Source organism: Ambystoma mexicanum, chromosome 10 (genome assembly GCF_040938575.1).
Source record: "Ambystoma mexicanum isolate Mex_15411 chromosome 10, UKY_AmexF1_1, whole genome shotgun sequence".
In the NCBI taxonomy this organism is placed as follows: Eukaryota; Metazoa; Chordata; class Amphibia; order Caudata; family Ambystomatidae; genus Ambystoma; species Ambystoma mexicanum.
In genome coordinates, this window is record NC_090932.1 from 1176512733 (window position 1) to 1176539864 (window position 27132).

The following is a 27132-nucleotide window of genomic DNA, read 5'->3' on the forward strand; positions in this document are numbered from 1 at the left end:
GGCTGTGAGCGTTTCTTTCTTGGTTTTCCAATTTCCTATTCACAAGTCAAGGTTAGTACCACAGGCTTGGCTTCGCCTCCCCAACTCTGCCGTTCACCTGGGAGGGTGGTTGGCTTCCTTGAAACACAATGAAGCTTTTTGATGCGGGATCTGGCCTTCTCCATGTGTCTTTCATGGCCTGTCGGAGGCAAAGACTTCCAGTAGGGAACTCTTGGGGTTTTCAACCCGCTGCTCTCGTCCCTTGGTCTGTCGCTCTGCTCCGGTAGGTTTGCCTTCGTCTTGGAAATGCTGCTCGTACTTGTGTTCCACCTTGCTCAGAGTGTGTCTCTAGGTTCTGCCTTTTATCGAGTGAGGAGAGCTAATTGGTTTCAGATATATGATATGATATATGGCATTTATAATGCGCCTAAACACAAGTGTTTCAAGGCGCGACGAGGCAAGGGAGGGGGAAACAGAGGGAAGACAGACAACGATCCTACTAGGCCAGGTGTCATTCAGATTGTGCAAGTGCATGGGAGGGGGAAGTAGGAAAGTGCGGGGGGAAGGGGAGGGGACAGTGCAGTATATAATAGAATAAATAACAATAAGTAAAAATACAGCCAGTAGGTGGCAAGTGCAGGGGTAAGTGCAGATAAAAGGTGTCAGGTGCTGGTAGTAGGACTGTAGGGATACAGAAACAGTCCCCAAGTGCAGGGGTTGCCGGGGAGGCAGTGCAGGTGTGCGACTGGTGGGGGAGGGGACCTGGGCCAGAAATCAGAAGGTGGCCAGGTAACCAGCACAGTTTCGGTCAGAAAGTCAGCAGGTGAGAGGAGGAGAAAAAGCAGAAGCAAAGAGAAAGACTTTGAGGTGCTTCCGGAACCTGAGATGTTTCTCCTCAAGTTTCAGGGAGGCAGGGAGGCTGTTCCAGAGGGAGGCCTCAGCCGAAGAAAGATATCTACCGCCAAATTGTTGCTTGGAGAAGCGACTGACCCTGAGGGAGTTGGAAACGGATGAGCGAAGAGCTTGAGAAGGAAGATATTTAGGAAGAGAGAGTTGGAGGTATTGAGGCCCCAAGCCCCAGAAGGCCTTGTGGACAATGCAGAGGGTTTTGAACTTAATCCTCGCAGCCACTGGGAGCCAGTGGAGAGATTTCAGTCCTGTAGAGATACGATCCCTGGGCTTGAGGCCAAGGACAAGTCTCGCAGTCCTGTTGTAACGAGTTACAGAGGGTAGAAGCAGGCATATTTAGAAAGAGGCTATTGCAGTAGTCCAGCCTGGAAAGAACCAGAGCTCTCGAGACAGTGAGCTTCTGGGGGAAGGAGAGGAAAGGAAGAATACCTCTGAGGAGGTGCAGCTGGTATTGCGACTTCTTAGAGACGTCAGAAATGTAAGGAGAGAAGGAGAGTGTGGAGTCGAAGATGACCCCGAGGTTCTTAGCCTCGCAGGTGGGAGCAGGAAGCGGGCCAAGAGAGGCCGGCCAGAGAGTGGCAGGAAAGGAGGGAGCATGTGTGCTGATGAGGAGAATCTTGGTCTTGATGTCATTAAGGCAGAGATCGTCGGCAGCACGCCACTCCTGGATGGCGGACAGACAGTCGGAGATGAGAAAGGGAGAAGAGGTGGCTGAGGATAGCCTGAAAATGAGTTGAGTGTCACCCGCATAGTATGGGAAGTTGGGGCAGAGCGCGGCAATGCAGTAGGCAAGAAGTGCCAGGTATTGGTTCAACAGCCAGGGAGAACACCAAAAGGTCGAGATAGAGATGGAGGAGAGGAAGGACCCAAGTTCAACCTGGGAGGGTCGATCAGAGAGGAAAGAAGTCAGCCACGCCAGGCCCTGACCTGTGATACCAAGGTTATCGCAGAGACGGTTGAGCAGGTTGAGCAGGATGGCATGGTTGACTGTGTCAAAGGCATAGGAGAGATCAAGTAAGATGAAGATACGCAGGGGGTGTTGCAATCAAGGTTGGAGAGCAGGTCTTCAAGGATGTTCTGTGCCTGACCCGATTAACGGGACATGTCCAGTATGATGTATGAGAGTTAGTCTTGTCACTCAGTCACCCTCTTCCTCGGCCCAGTGTTTGTGTAAAATGGGGGGGGAGTTGGGACCTCGGGGGAATCCTAAAAAATAGAAAGGGTTAGACAAACAAAAAAGGGGGAATACTGCGTCCCACCATCGGCTGCCTCACCCCCACGGTCCTCCTGCACTGGCATACCCCCAGGGACCGGATTCAAAAGCGATGGCAGTGTCCTGGCACCTGGATGACAAGTCCCAGAGGACTTGCGGGTAAGACACCCTTTAGTTTCTCACAGTGGGTAATTATGGTGGTTTGGAGAGAAAACACAGTATCGATTTGTGATTGAGGCGGATAACCTTACTAAACATTGCCATGAAAATAAGTTAGCTATTTATATTAGGCAAATAATTGACAGTATTATTAATTGACATTTACCTTCATCTAGTGCCACACCAGCTTCTGACTCGCGCAACCGCCGTACAGCCCTTTGCTTCTCTTCAAGGCGCTGTTTCTCTATGTTGGCCTCATCCCACTTGCCATTTTCCATGAGTCGCTGGTCTGGCCTAAGCCGGCTGTCCGTTGGGGCTACTTTATCTTCGGGTGCATTTAGAGTTAAAGCCAGTTCAGAGAAAAAGTACATATTTTCTGCATTCTCCCTGCGGGAAGAGTAATTTTATTCAAACTAGGAACAAGCCACATTACTAGACACAGACAATTTTCAAACAGATTTGGACACACCTTTAAATATATTGGGATAACCAAGCAACATCATCAATATGCAAAAGACAACTTGTTAGGTAAAAATCTTTTTCATTCACATTCATTGGAGGATTTGCCACTGCCTACTGAGTGCATTTGGCTCCCAAAGAACCCTAGACCCGAACTCTGTCGATCACACTGATTTACCAAAATGTTAAGGCCTCATTTAGACATGTTCACAATGCTTGAACACTTAAGTTGTGCAATGTAGGACACCTGTGCTGGAGTCACATTTCTGGCTTCTGTTACTTTTTGGTGTCAGAAAGTTATCAGAGGAGAAGCATGAAGATGATTTATGCAGACCTAACTTAGAAAGGAGCTCTGGGGCAAGTTTTCATAGCAAACATATATGTTATATCTTCTTGCCAAATATATCCTATATTCATAATGGAGTGTTGAACATCCTCATATGCCCTAATTAGATAGCAACACAGCTGCTGTTACCTATGTATAGGGCAACATTGCTAGTTGTTTGCATTCATTCTCTATCCGGTAATTTCTGAAATAAGCAAAAGTCATATATAGCAATTTGATCCTGGCCATTCACACACAAGATTGACAAGATAGACAAGATAGACAAGATAAACTAACACATTGACAGCCCCAAACACTCCACAGACATCCCACCCGTACCATCCCGAAACATATCAGGATGAGCCAAATTCAGGACAACTACTCCAGGAGACCTGGCCAACACTCTTGCAGTTTTCAAACCCACCAAATACAAAGGCGACATTCTGCCCCCTCCATTGTTAAGGTCAAAGGTGAAGCATTCACACCCCTTCTTAACATTATTAATGCATTCATCACATTATACACCTTCCCAGATGTACTGAAAATGGGACCGAGCCTCCCACTACTGAAGAAACCCACACTCGCCTGGCCAGCTATCGCACCATCACACATCTACCCTTCCTCTGCAAAGTGATTGAGAAGAGTGTCGCGACCTTGTGGCATGAAAAGATCACACAGCACAATTTCCTACAGCACTACCAATCCGATTTCCGACCACAATGCAGCACTTAGACCCCCGCCATCCAAGTTATCAATGACGCTCTACTTACTTGTAGAGACCCTTGCTTACTTGTCCTCCTCCACCTCTCTGATGTTTTAGACACAATTGACCATGAAGACCTTCTCATCGTCATCACACAGATGGGCTTCTATGGAACAGTCCTGCAATGGTTAGCTTCATACCTCTCACTTCCACCCCCTATCCATAACAGCTAATCCCTCACCCTAGGTCTGTCCTTTACAAATCCCATAAATGCATACATAGTAGGACATAGCATATATATAATGGTAAGGTAAACAGGAGGCTTGTCTATGACAAGAAAATTGAACAGTGTGAGGAATCCTACGGACTCTTCACTAAACCCCTGCCTAAAGTCTCCTCCCAGGTGGCCAGGGAAAGGCAGAGGCTTTCTGTTCCTGACCTTGGGGGCGGTGTTCACCGGGAGGATCACCAGGGAGGTGAAAGGGTACAGGGGAATCCGAGGACTCCCTGGGGTGAGACACAGTATTTGTCTTCCTCTAGGGAGGATGGCTCCTGAATGACAAAGTATGTAATGGCTTGTTGTAATAACCATCTTTCTGTTCCACAAGCTAAACACGTAAACATGGGTGAAAACAATCACAAACTCCTATGCATCGGGAGTAATAAAAACGTTTCCAAAATCCGGAACACTTATAAAGTGAAAAGCCTCCCTAAAGCCCAAAGGTACAGTGAAAGGAATAATAGCAGCTTAAAAGAACTGCATTCCTCTTTTCAATCAAGTCTGGTGACTGAACCTTATGATAGTCCTTTAAAGAATATTATGGAGTGAAAATCAATACCTGAAAAACATACTTTTCCACTAGGGACTTCAAGTCCCATAATTCCTTAAGTACTGCAACGAGGAAGAGAGCTGAAGAGGTAAAGTGCTGCAGGAGTGGTCAGATTGTTAATTAAGATAACCCACACCCTAGGGAGAATGAGAGGCTTAAAAGGTCCCCTCAGGCACAGGCCAAGTGAGAGAGAAAGTGCAAGAGCAAGAAGAAGCAGTGTGATTACTGCAGGCAACCCAGGCAGAAGCTGGAGGAGGGAGAAGATACCAGGACCACTGTTTGACAGATATCAGTTGCCAGTCCTGAGAGAGTCTGTGCCTCCAGGAACCTGAAGTGCAGAGGTCGCACAGCATGAAGCGCGCAAAAGGGAAGCTTGCCCTCTGGGGACCTGTTCGACAGAGGCTGCGCAGCAGGAGGTGAAAGCGAGGGACGCTTTCCTTCCCAGGAGGCTGTCTCCAGTGGCTGGCTTGCACCACAGAGCCTCAGGAGCAAAAGGAGTTCCAGTTGCAGATGTCGAGGGAGGCAGCAAACTAAGAGAAGCAGTTTTTCGGGTCGCGAGGATCAAAAGAAGCAGAAGTCCTGCGAGCAGTGAGGGGAACGGATTCGCATTTCTTACTTGGTGAGTTCACAGATTGGTAGAGGCTGTGGAGCGCTCTGCATCCGCTCGCGTGTTCAAGGCAGGCATTAACCAAGGAGGCAGCACTCGCGTATGAGTGAAAGTGTTTCTAAAACTGATTTTTAATACCAAACTATTGAAAAGCAGAGAAAGCCTTATATGACAAAACCAAAAGGAATGTAACTTTAAACATGTGAGTTTGTGGAATACCCAGCAACCCTATGGGTCAATATTATAAAGAACTAATACCTACAAGCATTGCCCAAGCCAAGAGAGACTAAAATCAAGGCATTAAAATCCGACAGATATTGCCAACAGAGGGGCTACCATTCTGGAAAAGGTTATTCATAAGGAGGGAAGCATTGTCTTCAGAGGAGTATTAAGAGCTCCAATGTGAACCTTGTTTTCCCTTAAATTGTTAAAAGTTTGGAGCTGCAAACTGTGAAGTTGTTGAGAACCTCTTGTCAGTTGATCTAAACAACAAAAGCACTTGTTGTGAAACACTGTTCAGGCAGGGAAGTATACCCGGATGGCAAACCTTTGATGGAGTAGGCCTGGTATGGAAGTAGACCAGGTGTGAATTAAGGTAGTAGGACTGGCATGGTAGTAAACCAGGTGTGAACTGAGGTAGTAGGACTGGCATGGGAATAAACTAGTTAGAAGTTGATGAAGTGGACTCAAGAATCCTTTATTCAGGTGGCCAGGGAAAGGCTGGCGCTCTCAGATCCCAACCCTAGGGGTGGATGAGCGAGGGAGGATCACCTGGGTAGGGGAGCCCAGGGCCCGGGGTTGTGTTCTGAGGAATACCCTAGGTGTGATGCTGTATTGTACCAGGGAAGAAGGGGAGGAGGACGACATACCCAAGGCCTTTGCAGGATGTAATACATTTACCCCACTTCCTACCGTTGAATCTATCTTTCCCACACCCAACAACTCCTCTGTATATAACAACCTTTTATTTGGCAGAAAAGGATTGTTGTGAGATACAGGCGCCCTGACAGTTAAATATGTTGAGCAAGGGCTGCAGATTGAGGCAAGGGTTGAGGGCAACCTGCCAACGTTGCCAACGGTATGTGAGACGAAAGGTTGTTTGCCTAATAACTGCGCACAAAGACACAAATCAACTAAAATTAGCATAAAGTTTAATTGAAGAATTCTTGAACAGCCTTTGGAAAATTCATAAAACAGCCTGACACGTGTTTCGAGCTGAGGTGCTCGTCATCAGAGGCTGGTGATTCTATACATGATTATACAAAGATCCAAAACATCAAAACAAAGCAAGGATCAACAAAAATAAAACATAAAAGGTTGGCATTGTTATACCAACAGCCACAGTTCCAAGCAAGGGGTACATGTGTGGCCGCACCCGCAAAATGTTAAATCACAAAAATCAACAAAGACAACGGATAAACATAATATGTCAACATGTGAGAGCATAAATAAAATTATAAACAATTAATCGAGTTGCATATTTTTTTAAATGAAGGATAAATGCATCCATAATTACCAGAGTCGTTGCAAGATAAATAGTTTGGAAGAGAAACAAAAATAAAAACGAATTGACATCAATCAGTAGTCCAAAGACATATTTGACAATAGCATGAGAGGTAATGTCTCTCCCACTCAATGGGCATACCAAAAAATTAATTAACTGAAAAAAGGAGTTACCTTATTTTCCTTGTGAATCAGCCTAGACTGAGGAATTACATTACTGAGGATAAAAGTGCTCGACTGTTGGAGAAAGGTAAATAGATCCCATTCACTATGACTAATCGTCATTGCATATAACTTTGATACTATACCTGAAGGTCGACCAATACTCAGTGGTGGTGGTGGCATACTGGAACCTTTATCCATTTATATTAATGAATGCCTGTCTCCTTTGGTTATCACTATACCTACTTACCTGAGAGATACTATGCATACATTACAAATACTTGAGGAACTAAAGATTAAATCTGGATTACTTCTGGTAACGCTTGTTGTCAAGGCACTGTATACTTCAATAGACCATGATAAAGCAATTTCAAGTGTTGAGTACATATTCAGAGGCCATTCAGCATCATTTTTTGATCACATAGCAATGGTAAAAGAATTTCTATCTTTTGCATTATCTAACAATGTATTCATATTGAACAATGTCTATTATAAACAATTTATAAGTGTGGCAATGGGTGCGAGCTATGCCCCGGCCCTTGCGAACATCTTCATGCATCACTTTGATCTATTTACCTTTCTCCAACAGTCGAGCCCACGTTATTTATTGATCTGGATGACCAATCATTTATTGATGTCAATTCGTTTTTATTTTTGTTTCTCTTCCAAACTATTTATCTTGCAATGACTCTGGTAATTATGGATGCATTTATCCTTCATTTCAAAAAATATGCAACTCAATTAATTGTTTATAATTTTATGTATGCTCTCACATGTTGACATATTATGTTTATCTGTTGTCTTTGTTGATTTTTGTGATTTAACATTTTGCGGGTGCGGCCACACATGTACCCCTTGCTTGGAACTGTGGCTGTTGGTATAACAATGCCAACCTTTTATGTTTTAATTTTGTTGATCCTTGCTTTGTTTTGATGTTTTGGATCTTTGTATAATCATGTATAGAATAACCAGCCTCTGATGACGAGCACCTCAGCTCGAAACACGTGTTTCACGTGTCAGGCTGTTTTATGAATTTTCCAAAGGCTGTTCAAGAATTTTTCAAGTAAACCTTACGCTAATTTTAGTTGATTTGTGTCTTTGTGCGCAGATATTAGGCAAACAACCTTCTGTCTCCCTCTGTATATAACAAATTCCCTAGGATCCCAAACCCCATTACTGTCACATTCAGGTTCTGCCAACAGTCCTTTTGGAGCAGATGGAGAAAGATTAGCCTGATCCTACCAAGGAGGTGCCCAGTGTTCCATGCAACAGTCTAGTTTTCACTTACACTCCGGTCTCCTTCCTGCTCCCGCCCCCATCTGATTTCAACAGTGCATATATGCGATGGCAGACAGGATACCGGCACAACACTACTCTCCAAGGTTTAGGTATTTCGTAAATATGCACGCTTCCCTCCTTAAACCTCTCACTTGAGACTGATCTTCCATCCAATTTACTCTGATACCTCCTTCGTTATTTAGCGATAATGGGAAGACGCTATGCTCTACTTTCTCCAGCGCAATCAATCCCAACCTCTTGACAAGACTGGCAATCACCCGGGTACATAGTATCTCCCCATTATAACATTCCTAGAGCCGTACATATCGCTTACCTTTCACGCTCTCCATATTTGTCCTCCAGTATAACAACCCAAACTGCAGCTCTTCCGGTCAGTTCCGGAACTCTGCCTGTGCCTTCAAGCCCTCAGAGAATTTTCTTGGTATGTTCAGATACTTCCTTTTGCCTAAAACCACAATCATCCATAGTAAACACTCTTACCTCTCCTTCTCACACTCCGTCAGCACGGCAACTGCAACAAGTGATCCTTCTGCCTGTTTTGGCATGACCGTGCTTCCGAACAGTGAAAACGTCCAAGAACTACTCAGCGACCTGCCAGGGTTTTTTTTCCCCCCAAGAGGGTTTCCCTGGAATCTTTGTTTTCCCACTGCTTGTTGCCTTTTAGGTACTTGGGGGGCACCAAGGGTTCTTGGGGGGCTTTTCTTTGCCACACGCTGTTGCATCATATAAGGTCAGTGTAATCTTTATGGCTGTAGATAAACTTTGTAGCCTTGATTTATGATAGTTAGCAACGCCCAAGATAATACAGCCACGGACAAAATGCAACATCTGGTGGTGGCTGTGCAGTCTCTGACCATGGAGGTCCAGAGCCTAAAACAAGAAAATGTCTATTTACGGCAACACATGAACCGTCCACCTGTGAGCCCTGAACTGCCTCCGGGGCTCCTCCCAGGAGGCAAATTTGATGGCAATCCCCATAAACTGAAGGAATTCTTGGAGGCATGTACTGTACAGTTCGTCTTCAAGGTGACATTTTTTCCCTCTGACAGGGACATGGTGGGACAAATGATCTTGGGGGCTGCATTAGCATGGGCTACCCCATTAGTCACCACCAACAACCCCATCCTGGATTCTAATCCAGCCTTTGTTAACAGTCTGAAAGCAATGTTTGGTTGGCAGGAGATCACAGTCTCCTCTCAAGAACATCATTTGGATTTCAAAAATGTTTCTCATGATCTTCTGACCTACATCACCAGGTTGAAACAGATGGCTGCTGATACAGCCTGGCCTGATGATGCTCTGATTACACTGTTTTGCAGAGGTCTAACAGAGGAACTCAAGGATGAGATCTCCTGAGTGCCTCGTTCTGTTAATCTTGTGGAAATCATAACACTGGCCATGCAGTTAGATTACAGGATGCAAGAATGTCACAGAGAAAGAAAAAAGGGTAAGCTTGTAAAGCCCTCCCTAGAACAGCCTCGCCCCTCCCTCCCCCCCACTTGAATGGAAGACCCAGAGGAACTCATGCAGCTGGGAATAGCTTGCGGTACACTGTCTCCAGAAGAACGCACTTGCAGACGCTCTATGGGTCTCTGTATGTATTGTGGTTCAAGATATCATTTGGTGTGTGAATGTCCAGTGGCCCCTCTTAGGAGACCGGGAAACGCTGATTCCCTATCGTAGGGGGAACCACGATCCGGGATGAAATGTCTGGTTCCCCTGATTCTAACATGGACCCCACAAGTGCTCCCATGGTGGTACTTAGAGTTGATTTTGTCTTTACTGATATGGAACTAGCCCATCCATTCCCCAGTCTACTATCCCACAGAATCCTACAATGCTTAGTCACATACAAGGAATACCAAACACCTATCTAGAATATCAATTTTCCACACCACAATATTCTAGTTTACCCCCACACCGCCGGTATGATTGTGCCATTAACCTACCTACTGACCAACCCATTCCATTCGGAAGCATGTACATTCTCTCTCAGAACAAAAAGAAAATGCTAAAGGAATACCTATAGTCTAATTTCCCAAATGGGCTCATTACTGTATCCACTTCTCCGGCAGGTACCTCTCTCTTCTATATTCCTAAGAAGAACACGGAGGAGCTATGCCCTTGCATAGATTTCAGAGGGTTAAATAAAATCACTATTCCGGATCGATACCCCATGCCATTAATCCCTGGCATCCTGGAGGCTGTAAAGGGGGCTTCCATTTATACAAAACTTGATCTTCGCGAATCTTATCATCTTATCCGCATCAAAGCTGGTGACGAGTGGAAAACGGCATTTCGTACACCCTTCGGTCATTACGAATATAGGGTGATGCCTTTTGGTTTGTTCAATGCTCCGGCCATATTTCAGAGATTTATGGATCATGTCTTCGCTGACCTAATATTACACTCAGTTATTGTCTATTTAGATGATATTCTTGTTTACTCATGCACCATGACAGAGCATATACGGCATGTCCAGATCGTCCTGGGTCAGTTAAAAGACAATCATCTTTACTGCAAGCTGGAAAAGTGTGAGTTCAATCAAGACCAAGTAACCTACCTAGGGTATGCTCTATCTGCCCAAGGCACTTCAATTGACCCTACTGTCATGACCACAGCCTCCAAGGAGTCAGGTTTAGCCCAACTGCCTCGGAAGCTGGGTCACAACTTCATTTCCAGGCACCCATCGGCTCCCATAGGGGCCTTATGGACCTTGTCCTGGCGCCAGTGGCGCCAGGCTCATAAGGGGACCCAGTCCCGGCACAGGACGTGCCGGGCTCATGATGTAAGGAATGGTGCTTGGGTGGACCTACCTGCTGCAGACCATGCTGCTCACTCACCTGCAGGATGAAATCCTCATCCATCCATGGCTGGAACTACTTTACCTTCTGGGTGTGGCCAGCACCACTCCCTGGGACTGGATACTGGAACTATTCTGGAAGCTGGGACTTCTTACCTGGGCGAGGCTGCTGTGGAAGGAGACACCTAAGCACTCCAGTAAGCTATTTAAACCACACCCGATCAGAGCAACGTGCTTCGAGTTATTCTGCAATAGCAGCAGGACGCTCACCGTGTCAGCTCCAGAGAATCTTCAACTTCTGCATCTGGGGAAGAGAAATCCGCAATCTTACCTTCCGAAATACCATCTTTGTCTCCAGCAGCATCTGAAAAGGGAAAAGAACACCAGGTTAGCACGAGATAAAACCAGCGCACTTACCCAGTCCATCGGTGCATCTCAAGCCACGGGCTGCAGCTTTCCATTTTTTCCGGCACCCTGTGGAAGCAAAGACATTGGTTAGTAAACCTCCGTGAAACTTTCCTTACCTGCGCTGCATTCTTCTCGCCTCCGCCGACGCTGCTACTCGCATCTGCAAAACAAAAGGACATCATTAAGAAATACAAAACTCCATCTATACGCAGGTGTTTTGGGCAGCGCTCATCTTTCTCACTCCTCGGTGCATTCCTCGACATCCATTTTTCTACCCAGCTGCTTCTGCGACCTGAAAAAGGAAAAGAGACATTAAGAAGTGCTTTTAACTTCGAATTGACATTTTCTACTTACTTGCCTGCAATACCTTCGCCATTCCATCGCTCTCCGTATCTCCATATTCAAGCAACCGCCGTTCGTGCTGCTAACAACGGCCTAGCTCCAAATCTTCATCCTCTGCAACCAAGAGGCTGGACAATTAACCAGTGAAGTAACTGGCTTCGGCGCCCCTGCACAGACGCAGGATGGAGAGCTCCGCTTTCACCTACATAAGGTGAGCACATTTAGCCTACGAACTACTTGGGAGTACCAGGAAGGGGAGGCAGCTTACCCAGTCAGGCTTATATATCCATATTAACCCCTTGCTCTCATAATTGCAGACACCTCACCCTTCAGATCAAGATCTCAGTGAGGAAAGGGCCTTTCCAGGGTGGCATTCGAGGCCTGCGCGTGACCCTAGAAGACTCCGAGAACCCCCAGCCCAGACCTGCGCCTCCGAGGGATTCAGGTGAGCGTTACACCTACCAAGGTCTCAGCAGTCATGGACTGGCCTTCGCCCTAAACAGTGAAGGAATGACAGAGATTCCTTGTGTTTGCAAATTTTTATCGAAAATTCAGCCGTCATTTTTCCCAGATTATTCTTCCCCTAACTGCCTTGTTAAAGAAAGGGGCGGTTTTCCAGTGGACATACAGGGCGCAACAGGCCTTTTGTAGATTAGATTGAAAACGTTTTCCTTGGCTCCTATCTTACTTACCCCAGATCAGAACAAGAGTTTCATTGTCGAATCCAATGCCTCTCACCGTGCATTACGAGCAGTTCTTATGCAGATGTCAGACCAAGGTCAGGAATGTCCAGTGGTGTATATGTCCAAAACGTTGTCTTCCTCAGAACAGAATTATTCCGTACTGGAAAAGGAATTGTTAGCAATCAAAAGGGCCTTCATAAAATGGAAACACCTGCTTCTGGGCATAAAATATCCAGTGGAAGTCTGGACAAACCACCAGAACTTGAAAAGCCGCCAGTATGCATAAACCCGGAACAGCTGGCAAGCCAGTTGGGCCCACTTCTTTTTGCCATATAACATAACGTTCACCTTCATCCCAGGAAGGGTGAACCTGAAGGCTGATGCCTTAGCCAAGAAGGACACCCACGCATTTTCCTGGTTTTTATACCGAACGAATGTTCCCTAAGGCGATTTTTATCCATGTGTTATCCGATTTTCTGCAACATATTCAGGAGGAAATTTGGAACCGGGAGGACCAATGTAAACCAGTTGTAGACAGATACGCTCTGCAACATGAACACAGCTACTTTTTCTATGACCAACAGGTATACGTGCCAACTACCACCATCCAGCGAGAAGTTCTAAGGATGTACCGTGATTCAAAGGCTGCAGGACATCGAGGGATTGCCAATACAACAGACCTGATTGATACAAAGACACTTTTGGCGGCCTACCCTAACCACAGATGTAATGAGGCCCATAGTCTTGCACGAGTATCCAGACTGGCAAACTCCGAGTTGTGCTTGCAGCTGCCTTTCATTCCGCCAGGTCTGACCTGGCGGAATGAAAGGCACCCATGAGCACAGCAAGCCTGTAGCACCGGCACCGTAATGAACCGTGGACATCAGGTTCTTTGTTCCTGGGGTCTGAACAATATGTGTTCCATTGTCTTACCCAGCGTTTGTTAGGGTTTCACAGTTCCTCACCCGTTCCTGAGCAATCAAAAAACAGAACCATCCTTGGTCACGTCCGGGGAGTGCCAGAGACATATGTGCAGTATCAAGAAGTCTTTGATTCCCCCCCAATACTCCATTTTACCTCCTCATTGTAGGGATGATTGTGCCATCACCTTGCTCCCGGCCCAACCCATTCCCTTTGGGAGGATGTACATCTTGTCGGAAAAGGAAGTCCTGAAAGAATATCGCCAAACCAATTTACAGAACGGGTTGATAGCAGAGCCTATATCCCCATTCGGTGTATTGTGTTTTTTCATTCCAAAGAAGAATACAGAGGACAGAAACAGGATAACGATCCCTGACCGATACGCCATGCCCTTGATTCCATGCCCTTGATTCCAGACATCTTAGAGGCTGTAAAGGGTGCCACAATTTATACCAAACTGCATCTATGTGGGGCCTACCATTTGATTCGAATCAAAGCAGGAGACGAATGGAAGACGGCATTTCGCACCACATTTGGTCATTTCGAACACTGGGTAATGTCCTTCAAATGATCAAATGTGCCGGCGATCTTCCAAAGGTTCATGGACCATGTGTTCACTGACATATTGCTACATTTCGTCATTGTCTACCTAGACAACATCTTGGTCTTCTCTCGCACACCGACAGAACATACCCGACATGTCCAAACTGTCCTAGCCCGATTACAGGAAAATCACTTGTACTGTAAACTCGAGAAATGTGAGTTTAACCAGGAACAAGTTACTTACCTGGGATATGTATTATCCGCCCACAGGATATCAATGGATCCAGTCAAAGTTTTTGCTGTCCTGGGTTGGCCATTGCCTTCCTCTGTCAAAGATATACAATACTTCTTAGGGTTTGCAAACCTTTATAGGAAGTTTATCCCTTATTTTTCCCTGTGTAATTTGCCCTATTTCGTCCTTACTAAAGAAGGGGGTGATGTTTCATTGGACTAAAGAAGCCCAAAATTCCTTTGAGACATTGAAGGCGTTGTTTTCCTCAGCTCTAATTCTAATCACTCCGTACCAGAATAAACCATTCATCCTAGAGACTGACGCTTTACATCATGGCATCGGGGTGTGCTATTGCAAGAAGATCAGTTAGGAGAAGAATACCCAGTGGCATATTTATCCAAAACCTTAATTCCTTCCAAGTTGAACTACTCCGTCCTGGAAAAGGAATTGTTAGCGAGAAAAAAGGCATTTGAAGGATGGCGACACGCGCTAAGTATACTGCGTTTGTCTGAACCGATCATCAAAACTTGAATTCGTTACAATAAGCTCAGACCTGGAACAGCAAACAGGCACGTTGGGCGCACTTCTTTTCACCTTACAATATCACCTTTACATTTACATCGGGCAAGGCTAATCTGAGAGCTGATGCTCTTTCCAGGAAAGATGTCTGTCTTAACAGCAGATTTAACTCTGAAAAATTATTCCCTATGGCATTATTTATTCACGTGATCTCTGACTTCCTACAGAAAATTTTATCCGACACTAGTGAACATGAGGTCCTGTGTCAACAAATAAACAACAAATATCCCCTTGTAAAGGAACAGGGATGTTATTTCCGGGGCCAGCAGGTTTTACAAAAAGAAGTGTTACACATGTGCCATGATTCACAGATAGCAGGTCATCGTGGAGTTGCCAACACCACAGTTATTAACTCAATGACACTTCTGGTGGCTGACCTTGTTGCTGGATGTCTGGGATTACATATCCTCCTGTATCACCTGTCTACAGACCAAGATTCCCAGATCTCTCCCTTTGGGAGAGATGGTAAAAATGCCATACCCGATAAACCCTGGCAAATCACATCAACTGACTTCATTGAAGACCTGCCACCCTCTCATACAGCCACCACGCTCATGGTCACTATAGATTACTTTTCAAAATTGGCTCACTTCATCCCTCTACCTGGAATCCCTACTGCCGCTGGGATGGCAAGAATCTTCGTGGAAGCCATCTTCTCATGACAAGGTCTTCTGGGAGACTGTGGTTTGCAATATACGTCCCATTACTGGCGACAGGTCTGTTTTAGTCTTCACATCAAACGAGCCCTTAGCTCCGGGTTCCATCCACAAAGCAACGGACGGAACGCCTCAATCAGTCCGTAGAGGGGTATTTGAGATGTTTCATTCCAGCTGCACAGGACAACTGGGTAGAACATTTGCCACTAGCTGAATTTGCATATAACAACTCAACTCATTCAGCACTCAAGACCAGACCTTTTTTCTGCACCTATGGGTATAACCCTACCTGTTTCCTGACTTTTACGCAGACCTCTGCCCAGTTCCCTGACATAGTTGCTCTGGTGTCCAGCATTCAGCAGGGCCACAAATCTGTGCATTCTGCACTTTTAGAGGCTCAAGAACGGGTCAAAAGGTTTGCAGATCGCCATCATTTATCCACTCCAGCCCTCTCTCCAGGAGATCAGGTTTGGCTGGCTTCCCGTTTTTTGCCCCGTCATCTGGTGCATTCCAAGCTGTCTCCCTGGTATTTTGGGCCCTTCAAAATACTGGAAATAAGAGGTTTGGCTGCCTTTCTTCTGAAACTTCCTGCATCCTGGTTCAGGATTCACCCTGTATTTCATGTGGCATAGCGGAAGCCGCATGTCCCTGATCACTTTCTACGCAGCTATGACTCTTGTCCTCCTACGATTCCTACAGCTTCGAGTTTGAGGTTTCAGGCATTTGCGACTCCCGTTATTTCAGGGGTCACCTGCAATACTTGGTGGACTGAAAGGGCTATTCTCTGGCGGATCACACATGCGAACCAGCCTCTTCAGTGCACGACCACGTCTAGTACAAAGCTTTCACCGGTTGCACCCCAGTAAACCGGGTTGCTTTTCCCTTGGGAGGGGACATACTGTCACACCTTGCACCCGACATTGGCCCCTGTGGAGGAGACGGAGGCATGTTGATCCGATACTACGGACCACCTCCAAGATGGCGCCGAACGTTCCATGCAACATGCTAGTCTTTGGTTCCTCTTCTGTGTCTTTCCTTTCTCTGCCTCGGTTTTGAGTATTTGAGCAACTTGATGGAAGAACTCGGCACATTGCTACTCCTTTAGCTAACGCTCCGTGAGTTTGCATACTAGCATTGTAAACTCTACGCTTTACATCCTTGTATTTTCTATAACTCTGTTTCTTTGATCTATCACACAGAAGCAAACAGAATCCCTGCCTTCGCTCTGTCGCGCCTCCACACTCACACCTGCACACCAAGAACCCGTCCGCTCCGGTAGGTTCAAGCTTGGTTCCAACATATACTAATCTTCTCGGGTACATGCTTTCTGACATTTGTCTTCTTCCGATTCAGCCGCACATTCTCCCTTCTTCTTATCAAGCAAAACAGTTCCGGAAACCCTGTTCTCGCCATAGTGGTAGGAGGGGTCCATTAGGCAAACTTACCTCACCCTTCCATTTCGGTCTGTTTCCTTCTTACACTGTTGACATCATTTTCTCAGAACATGTAACCTGTCCCTCGGCTCAACAGTCCAGAGTTCAGGCACTCGATTCTGAAGCTCCCGGTATGCTTTAAAACCTCATAGTGCATCACTTACACAGACATAATCACACTTACTCACTTTCCTTTCTGTCTTTCTTCAGTACCGCAGAGAGTCCAACAACTCAGTGCAGCACAACGTTCCCCACAGTCAAAGGCATTGTACACCTCGGCGCCCTGAGCAGAAGCGCTCTTCTCCACACAAACGGCTGAGGCTCGCACAGACCTGAGATGGAACGAAGAGTTTCCTGATCAACAGGGTTTTTCTTCCCTTAGAGGGTTTTCCCTGGGACGCTTGCTTATCGGTCTGAATATGTACGGGACCAAAGGGCAATTCTTGCATTCTGCAAGCTGTTGCTTCTGATACAGGTTAGTGCTGGTAACTGTTTACCTAAAAAACGATTATTCAAGCATAATTGTTTTACACCCACTCATGCCAGGAAGGGGAGGTGTTATTTTAGGATCTGGTGACTAGTATTATTCCTAAGAGGAAACGCGTAAGGGTATTGTGTAGCATTGTCAACTATCACTAAGATGCACTTATTACCCAATGTATATGTTTCTTGCGGGAGCAATATGTCCATTGGTATTCGGGAGAAGGGCACTTTGATGATGGCAAGTGGTCATAATGGGGCCTGGGGAACAGAAGTGGCTGTGGTTTTTTGGCATATTTCACAGGTAGAGACATAGTTATTCACATCTGTGAACACTCCCGGCCAGTAAAATCGCATTATTACCTGGCTTTGTGTTTTTCCTATCCTTTGATGGGCAGCTGTAAGATGGGAGTGAGCCAGCTCCAACACAATCCTCAGATGACTATGGGGACCTGCCAGTTGGGTCTGGTGATGACCATCCTTGACTACATATCCTTCATAGAGTATCTCCTGTTTTAAAAAGAAAAAGGAAACGGCTTGTCTATGTCCTTGTTCTTCTGAGGTTACCCTGCCAAAGTCAACTATTAGGTTGGGCTTGTTCCTTTTGGGCGAAGATGACATCAGGTAATGGGACAACATTTTCAGCCTCTCTCACCTCACGTTCGTCTCTAACAAGGTCAGCTTCTCCAAATCCCATTGGTTCTCTCTCAGTTTTTAGAAAGGTTTCTACTTCTTGGGGTACGGGGATGACAGCGTTCTCAAGGATTCCTTGGGCTATGTCTTTCCCCTCTTTAGCTGGATAGATAGTGGTCCCATAGTTATGTAGGATCACCTTCACCCCCCTATAATTGTGGTCTATTACGCTAGCAGCCACTTTAAGGCATATTGCGATGCTAGTCCGGATTTAGAGGCTAGATGGACGCATGTTTGAGGTGGAGGGGAAAGGCTCAGACCAGTTGGTAATGGACGCCTTTTGTTCGACAGGATGGAGATGGTCTCTGTGCTATGAAGATCAAAGCCAATATATGAAGTAAATATTGATGTCATCAGTGGTGTCATCTGTGATGGGATCACTGTGGTCATACACTGTGCAACATGGGCGCATAGTTACGGTGAACTTGCTCGTAATGCAATTGCTGAATTTCAGGGGGTTTGTTGCGTTAAATTTGATCCCCTTGACTCTCTGAACTGAAGTTTTTTTCACAGAATTTCAATGGTTTTGTTATACTACAGTTGATTTGGAGCCAAATTGTTTTCTTAAAGGGCCCAACTAGCCATGGCCTTCGGACACGGCCATCGGCCGTGGACACTGTACATGTTGCACCACTAGGTTTCTTTGGGGCCCACTAGCCATGGTCTTTGGCCTTGGTTTTCAGCCGTGGCCACTGCACATGTTACACCAATAGGTTTCTTTGGGGCCCACTAACCATGGCCTTTGCTCATGGGAAGTGGCACAGAGATCCATTACTCCCTGCCGAGTAGATGTGATCACTGTAGGTGTAAAAATGATTTTTTTAAAACTATTTTAGATTCCTACAGGATTCCCCTGATATTACCCTGATAATGCCCAAGAAATACACAAGCAGCGGCAATTAACTGCCCATGCCTGCAGTATTCCCTGGGTATTACTGTGATAATGTGAAAAACGCTTGAAAAATCATAAACTCATCTTTGTTCCCTCAGCAAGTGCCCCCCTCCTCTTTCCATTGTCCTGCCACTTGAATCAGTTGCCTTTTGCCTCTCTAGCCCTCTCCTGTTACTCCCTGTCACACTTCAGTTTGTGTAATGCAGTTTAATTCCTGATTGTGTCTTTGTTGTAGCCACAGTAATCTTGCGGGTTTCCCCAGTTATTACCCCGATAATGCGAAAACGTCTGAACTGTAACTGGCTCCCCAGACCACCCCCAACTTCATGTGATGCCCTCTTTCCCCCTCCCACTTCTAGCCTGATGCGATACTCCCCTTTTTCCTCCTGCAAATATCTTTTTTTGCACTCTTTCATTTTCACATTCTGCCGGTATTACTGCAGTAATTGCTTGCACTGAAAAAACAAAATAGCATTTTTTCACTTCTGATTAGTCTCTTTGCTGCAGAACACGATGGGAGATATAGCTATATTTTTGGGAGAAGAGGGCACCACTTCCCCAGTCAAATATTTTAAAAGCTACTGGACAGAATAACCGCAAACCCGTCCTGAAACTTAAGTCAATGCTTTGTGCCCGAGTTGTTTCTTATTCGGTCCAATTCTGTCCAGTGGTTTTTGCATTTCAGCTTTTGTTTTTTTGCTTTCCTATAGCTTTTTCATTTCCTAACAAATCTTTTCCATAATTTCCAGCCTGGGGGGACCGGGACAAAGGTTTTGTTTGGAAAATATCACCCAAATCCGTCCACCAAGTCAAATGTTATTAGCAATAGAATTTTTGGATTTCCTATGGCTCATGCCACTCAGCTTAACTATAGGGAGCTAATGTACATTGTGAAGAATTCCAGGGTATTGTCACTGCCTTCATGGCGGAATGCCCTTTCCATTAGGACAGGGAGGTGAGGCCGCTACCCGAAAGTCTCCCTTGGGGTGGCACTCGGCGGGTGGATCTCATGGAGAGGGAAGCCCTCCATAGGACCAGTGACAATGGCCTTGGGAGAACGCAGCGTTCACCACCTTCACCTCTGTCCCATCTATCCTTTCACTCAACTCAGTTCCCTGTGGCTACTCACACTCTCTATGTGACTCTGTAGAGTAGAGGATTCCACTCACACAGATCATACTAGGAAGAGGGAGGCTTACCCACGTGGAGTGAATACCATCACTGACACAAAGAAGATGAGGCAAGGAGGCAAAAGCCCACCACGATACCAACATATGTGGTACAGTTTGCTAAAATCAAGCAAGGACAGTCTGTGTAGAATGCCAAGCCAGCCCTGGAGAATTGAGGAACCAGACACTAGTTCCGTGGTTAGAGACCCGAGGGAAAGAGAATGAGAAGCTGCCAAGAAGTGACGAGTGTCTCCAGCAGTTCCATGGAGAAGGAACCTGTCCGGTGGTGGGAAGAGAGAAAACCTGACAGGTGAAGCCAAAGCAAGAGAGAGACATGCAGCAAAAGCCACAAGAGGGAGCATGTTACTACGGAGCTGCAGAGAGCAGGACGCTGAACGCCAAAGCAGTGAAAAAGCCACGCTCCACTCCAAAGACAGACGGGAGACCGCAACAACATTTGCCCAAGGTAGGGAAAGGGTGGGACATGGAGGGCACCGGACAAGATAAAAAGACACATACCAATATCCCGTGAGGCAGAAAGGGATAACAATTCAACTGTAGTAGCTGGAACAGACTTTACAAAGTATATGGAACAGTACCTGGCAGGAGACTACACCAGGCCTGTTCATTGGGACATTGAGCAAAGCTGGGGTAGAGATCCCGCAAATAATATTTCGAGAGGCAGAAGGGGATAACGAACCAACTGTAGAAGCTTGAACGAATGTTACAAAATATCCTATGTGCAACAGTACCTGGCAGGAGAGTTCCAATTGCTGTTTGTGTTTTTCTGACCTCCTCTTTGGGATGTCTACTGGATTTTCCCTGGTGTACTGCTGCTATGGTGATTATTTGGATATTTGACATTTGCCTGTCTGCTGAATTGCACAGTGGATTTTCTTGGTGTCCTGGTAACCAGAACTGTGACCTGTACCTGTCTGCCAGATGTAATTGACTTTCCTTCATTTTGGTATTTGGACGTGGACAGTTGTATAGTTCATCTACTGAGTTGGGGATTCTTGTGGGGTTCCTCGCTCATTCAGGCTTCGGCTATTGTACATACAAGGCCTTCTTAAAATACCTCATCCTTAGTTGCATCCGTTTGCTGTCCAGGGGAGCTCCCTACAGACAATTGGTCCGGCTTGATCTATTCCAGGCTACTGCATTGGGCAGGCACCTCTAGTTTATGGACTGTTGTACGGTCCTGACCTTTCTGACCAGAAGGGGCTGCTGAACCCCACAGACCCACTAGGGCGTCTTGCCTACAGCCGATTACTCAAAACAGCTGAACCTGACACCCCAGGGAGAAAGGGAACGTGGATTAAATAACAGACTTCTGGTCCTCCTAGTATCATGAAAATCTGCAGGGTTGAGAAAAAAGAACAATGGTAAAACAAACTGCTCCTGATATTTTCCCTAACACCCACCTCCAAGTTACTACTTCAGTACCTGTACACCTCTGCAAATTGCTTAGGGGAGATGTTTAAAATGAATGCAGGATGAGCAATCCACAAATATACTTCAGTGGATTTAATCAGCTTTTCCTTCTGTCACAATGGATTCTGTGAAGTACCACTAGTTACATGAACTCCACACTATTTAATTACTCAAATGAACTTCTCCTAATTAATTTTAAAACAAACTTGTATTGCCTACCTAACTGTCCATAATCTATACTATAAATACTGTACTAACCAACTAAAATCTCTAGTTAAATATATATATATACATATATATATATAAATATATATATATATTAATGAACAAGAAAGGGAGGATTTTAACTAAACCTCTGTGAGCTCAGGAGTGTTACTAAAAATGTCTTGGTTGTATTTTGAAGGTGTTCCCTAAAAAAAACAATGTCTTGGATTCCAAAATGGCCACTGACACAAGGTAGACGCGTCGACAGCTGCTCCTGGCCCCGATCAGTCTTGGGCGGCTCCACCACCCCCAAAGGCTGAAAGCGAGGAGAATCTGCTGTGTGTAACCCCCCCTCCCTCCCCGGAGAAGTTAGATTGCCCCGGGAAGGAGGAATCATGGTGGGAACATGCTCTGCGAAGGAGCGGGAGGCTGAAAGCAGCCACGACCCTGCAGCGGGTGAGGGACGATGCAGTTCGCCAAAAAAGGACAGAGCAGCAACTGCCGAAGACGATACGGAGGGGAGGGGGACCCCCTCCCGGCACTGCTCTGGCCCAGGAAGTGCGGCGGAAAGAAGAAAGGCTCTGGCACCCCTAAAGCCCAGACCCAGCGGGAGGAGAAGAGAAGCGTGGGGCCATGCGTATGTCCAGAGAGGAACCGGGAAAGGGAGGAGGTGAGCCCCAGGCCTGCGTGGGGAGAGTGGAGGATAACGCGGCTCAGAGGGGATCGCAGAGGAAGAGTGGCGACCCGCAGCAGGCATACTTGCCAACCCTACAGATTTAGGCAGTAGTACCTTTTAAGCAGTCCTACCGCCTACAGATTTCAGTGACAGATCCTAATGCTTTTTACAGTGGTAAGTAATTTATGTGACTCTAAGGCAGGCTCCAGGACAAAGCATGCAACACATTAATTAGTCTGTCTGTAAAGTGGGCTGGTAGTTGATTACTTTGACTGGGATCAGACCAATCCACTGACCTGACAGCTCCTTGACTCTGTCCTGCACTCTTACCGGGACAACCCTTAGGTGAACCACCAGGGAAGGCAAGTGGCAGAGTGGCACACCATCACACAGCATCTGTCTATCAGACTGAGGAGTATATCAGTAGCCATGCCATTCAGTCTTCAACTTCCAATAAATATGTACTGCCTGGGCTGCTGCTACAGAGCAGTGGCAAACGTTGCCTACCAGCTCTGTGCGATTACCGGAAAACCGTAGCAAAACTGCAAATCAGTAGTATATCTGAGGCCACACCCCCTTTTTGGCAAAGCTACTTAAACACCAGGGCGCGCACCAAGCTGAAGTACCTGTGAAGTACCTCTTGACCTCTTTGCCTCGGTGCCGAGGGGTCGAGGGGACTCACGGTACATTCCGCGTGGTTTCGAAATCAAGATGCAGCCACGCACTTTAAAAACCGATATGCCGACAGCGCTAGACTCACTGGCAGTCAGAGGCAAAAGAACTCTACTGACGCCGGTGCTGCGGCAACGCGCAGCGAGTATAACTTGTTCAATGCCCCGCTCGTGGAAAGCAGACAAAAGATGTATAGCCTCCCCTAACATTGAAAACAGTAAGGATCTTCGTTCTTTTTGGAAAGAAGCTAGAGAAAAAGCTATAGTTGAAGGGGGCGGGTGAAAGCGGGGCAGGGGCCATTTGAATGTGAACAAAAGGTTGCAAATAAACCTTACTCCGCTACACCACTTAACATAGTATTGAAAACACAGAAATCAACCAGCAGTGTTCCAGCTGCCCTAAGTGGTATTACACCTGAGACACAAAGGATAATCCGGTCCTTAGTATAGAAGGAACATCGCTTTATTTAAGGCAATTCCGCTAACGGCAAAATCGCTGCCAGTTAAAACAAAAAACTGCCCATTATTGATTTGGACCCGGAGGGAACAGATTTCTCAATACAAATCCTCCCCGACAACTTGTCCAAATCACCAGTGTTGTTTGACTCACCTGAGAAGGAGAATAGTGGTTCTGCATTGAATGACTCATATGCAGCCAACTCCAAGAAGACTACAAAACATACATGACAATAGTCCAAGGCAGCCCAGTAGACTGCATAATGAGAAGTTATTGGAAACAACACCCGCAGCCATGAATATGGCAATTCAAGCACTAGGCAAACTGTATGAGTCCATTGAATCAAATATTGCAAAGCAGTTGACTAATATGAATGACATGTGAAATTGGCAAGAGACCTTTGAACAACAATTGATGACAAAACGTATGCCCTTGAGTTCCCTTAAAACACCAAATACACTTGGGGTAACAGTCGCATGCCAAACATTGAAAAGCAGCGAGATACAAAGCGTACCCAAGACCAAAACAGCAATGGCAGAATTACCCTGTATTGAAAAGGTAATCTATGAGATAACAAGTCCTACTCAGCCCCCACCAAGTAAAGAACATATAGGGGCAAAGACTCTAGACTCAAAACAGATATTAGCTCCAAAAATGGATTATATTATTTTCAATGCGGGAAAAACAGGGTTACCCCCAAATAACGCATCGAATAAGTCTGTGAAAAATTCTAAGAAAGAGAAGAGGGGGGTAACAGCAAGTACTAAGCAATTTTTTTAGGGCAATTAATATACCACAGAAGAGCGCGACTACTGCCTCTCAGGCAATTAAAAAAAAAATACAAGCAACAAGCATTAGTGAAGGACAATAGAAAGCCGTCAAATACGAGTGATAATCAGTTAGCATATGCCCCATTAGACAATCTGATACAGCACATTGATAAGAATAACTCAGAGTTTCAGTTGAAAACAAATAAACAAACAAAAACAATCACCATACCTGAGAGTCCCAGGGCTGGAGCCATAGTAGTAGCGCAAACACGAGATCTCGAAGCTATTAACCATTATAGACAAGAGATTAGGAAAGCCGTGGATGACTACATGGCCAGCCAGAGAACTCTGGAACAGACTCAGGGAGGGGCTGCAAAGGAGCGGTTGCAGCCGTTCATCTCACGAGGTATGCTCAATACGCCGCTAGATGCAAGTAAGGCCAGTGAGGCTGAAGGGGAGCACCGATGCACCACGCAAAGTACTGAGGTATCTATACCCCTTAAGCCCACCACCCAAGTTACAGCAACGAATATCCAACAGGCTGTTACACCTGAGCGTATCGAATATGGATCTAGCGGCTCAAATATGACAGCGCAAGTACTGCAACAAATAGAAATAGTGCTAAAATCCATTGAAGCTAGTCAGAAAGCTCCAACAGAGAGTAAGTCACAACGGGGTGAAGGGAAAAATGAAAAAAAAAATGATGAAAAAACAACTCCCACCACTAAATCAGAGCAAAAACGCCTGGCAACATACTCTTTAACATTGGCATGCAGACCGGCCCCAAGTGTACAATACGATTTAAATAGGAGGTCAGTAACGGCCATCTTTTCAGAAATCACGCAGTTAGAGGACATATCATCTGCAGACATAGAATGTGTGGAGTTCACTAAGGACGGAGAGCTCAATTCAGTTCGACTTTGGTTCAACTCCCGAATTGTCCAAAATGTAATTTGGTCATCGAAAAATACATTGTATGATTTGGGAATTGATTGAAGTCCAGAATTACCCTCCGACCGAAAACAAAGAGCAGAACAGGGCACAGCACAAGAGAAGAGAGAAAAGGCCATACCGCAAGCGCCTAATACCTGCCAATGTAAATGCTCCTTGAAGTCTCAATAACTAGATAGACCAACCCCAACAACCACAGCAATGCTTTCTAGTTGGAATACAAGAAGCTTCACCCATCTCCTCAATAACGACAACAGTAACTTAGGAGCGAGTGATATTATATTGTTGCAAGAGACGTGGTTGACGTCAGCCGCAGTATGGGACAACTACGACATCTATCTGAACCCAGCATATAAAAACACTACCGGAAGGCCATCTTCGGGACTCCTAACAGCCATTAAAATAACAAAGGTAACTTCATCGAAACTATGGGCAATGCCAAACAACTACATGCTCATGGTGAAGGTAACTATTGGGAAAGTGGGCTATGCGATCTTGAATATATACTGGAACTGCATTCCAATAACGGAGACAAAATTCTATGAAGATCTGATAATGCTTTTAGAATTAGTTGAAAACGACACAATAGTATCTTGCATAGCAATGGCAGGTGATCTTAATATCAACTGCTGTGAAAGCAAAACACGGGGAGACAAATTGAGAGTACATAAATGGAATTTGTTCACTAACCATCGAAACCTCCACAGGCTTAATGGCATGTTTAAAACCGACATACCTCCGCATGCCACATGGAAATGTGGGAGCACTCATTCTATAATTGACTATATATATGTAATGACAACCTACTCCCGGCTGTGCAGGGATTTAAGGTACAAGATTCAGAAAAAAGTGACCATAACATCTTGGAAATGACATGGGAGAATGAACGTGACAGTATAGTTTGCTCACCGAGCAATATGACTCAGCAGGGAAAATATTTATGTGTTAATCCTAGATTGAATCGCCTTCGATGGTCTGAAGAGGGTTTAGAGCACTTTAATAACTTCCTGACAAACTTACATACAGATAGAATTGGAAGTAAAGGCTATTTGATGAAAGAATATAGTAATACAATGCAACTTTTTCAACAGCCGGAAAAAACAACACATACTAAAATAATAGTAAAACCATGTCTTCATTTATTCGATTCCACCCTACAAGCAAAGAAAAGGTCATACCGAGCAGAAATGAGGCGTGTAGCTCATAATCCTCCAGATTTGAAGGTGATTCAATTAAGGGAAATCAAGAACCGCTATGTAAGCTGGGTAAGACAGCATCGAGCCAAATTGTACCAAAATGACGGGGCAAACATGCTGAAGACCCTTGCATCAAAAACACAGCAAGAATGTTGTCAATCATGAATCAAGTGGGGGCTGGCTCACAAGTGGCAATTATAGCCAACGCAGTTGATGAACAAAAATGGATACAACACTTTACAGATTTGTATGCAATACCTCAAGGCAGCGAACAGCTAGTGGGTAATATGTTTATGCAGAAATTCTATCTAGCATTTGACCAAGAGGACATACTCCACTTGATCAAAACTGCAAGCAATTCAATGGCCCCAGGCCCTGACGGACTGTCAAATTACCAGCTAAAATCTCAACCAGAACTTTGGGCTTCCATATTAAATAAAATATTCTTAACCATAAATCAAGAGCAAACTATACCAAAAAGCTGGACAAATGCCATAACAGTACCCATATTCAAAAAAGGAGACCGCCAACACCCGAATAGCTACAGACCCCTTTCATTGCAAGATGTCCCGGGAAAGATCTATGGAAGACTATTGCTTAAAGAACTGAACCATTGGGTTGTGGACCAACATCTGAAAGATCCATTTCAAGCGGGTTTTGTAGCGGGATTAGGAACCATTCCAAACATCTTATGCCTAAATTTGATAAAACAGGAATATGCTGAAAAGGGTCAACCGTTATTTTTAGCGTTCATTGATTTCCAAGCAGCATTTGATTCCATCGACAGAGTA

At 45.4% G+C, this 27132-nt stretch overlaps 1 protein-coding gene across 6 annotated transcripts in view; it reads right to left on the reverse strand.

Moving 5' to 3' along the window:
* OSBP2 (oxysterol binding protein 2) overlaps positions 1–27132 on the reverse strand; it is a 2072116-nt gene that overhangs the window by 100015 nt on the left and 1944969 nt on the right. For all 6 annotated transcript variants that reach the window (XM_069619135.1, XM_069619136.1, XM_069619134.1 and 3 more), the window contains one exon: positions 2427–2647. In XM_069619135.1, the coding sequence (XP_069475236.1) occupies positions 2427–2647 (221 nt within the window). The remainder of the gene's footprint in view (positions 1–2426; positions 2648–27132) is intronic.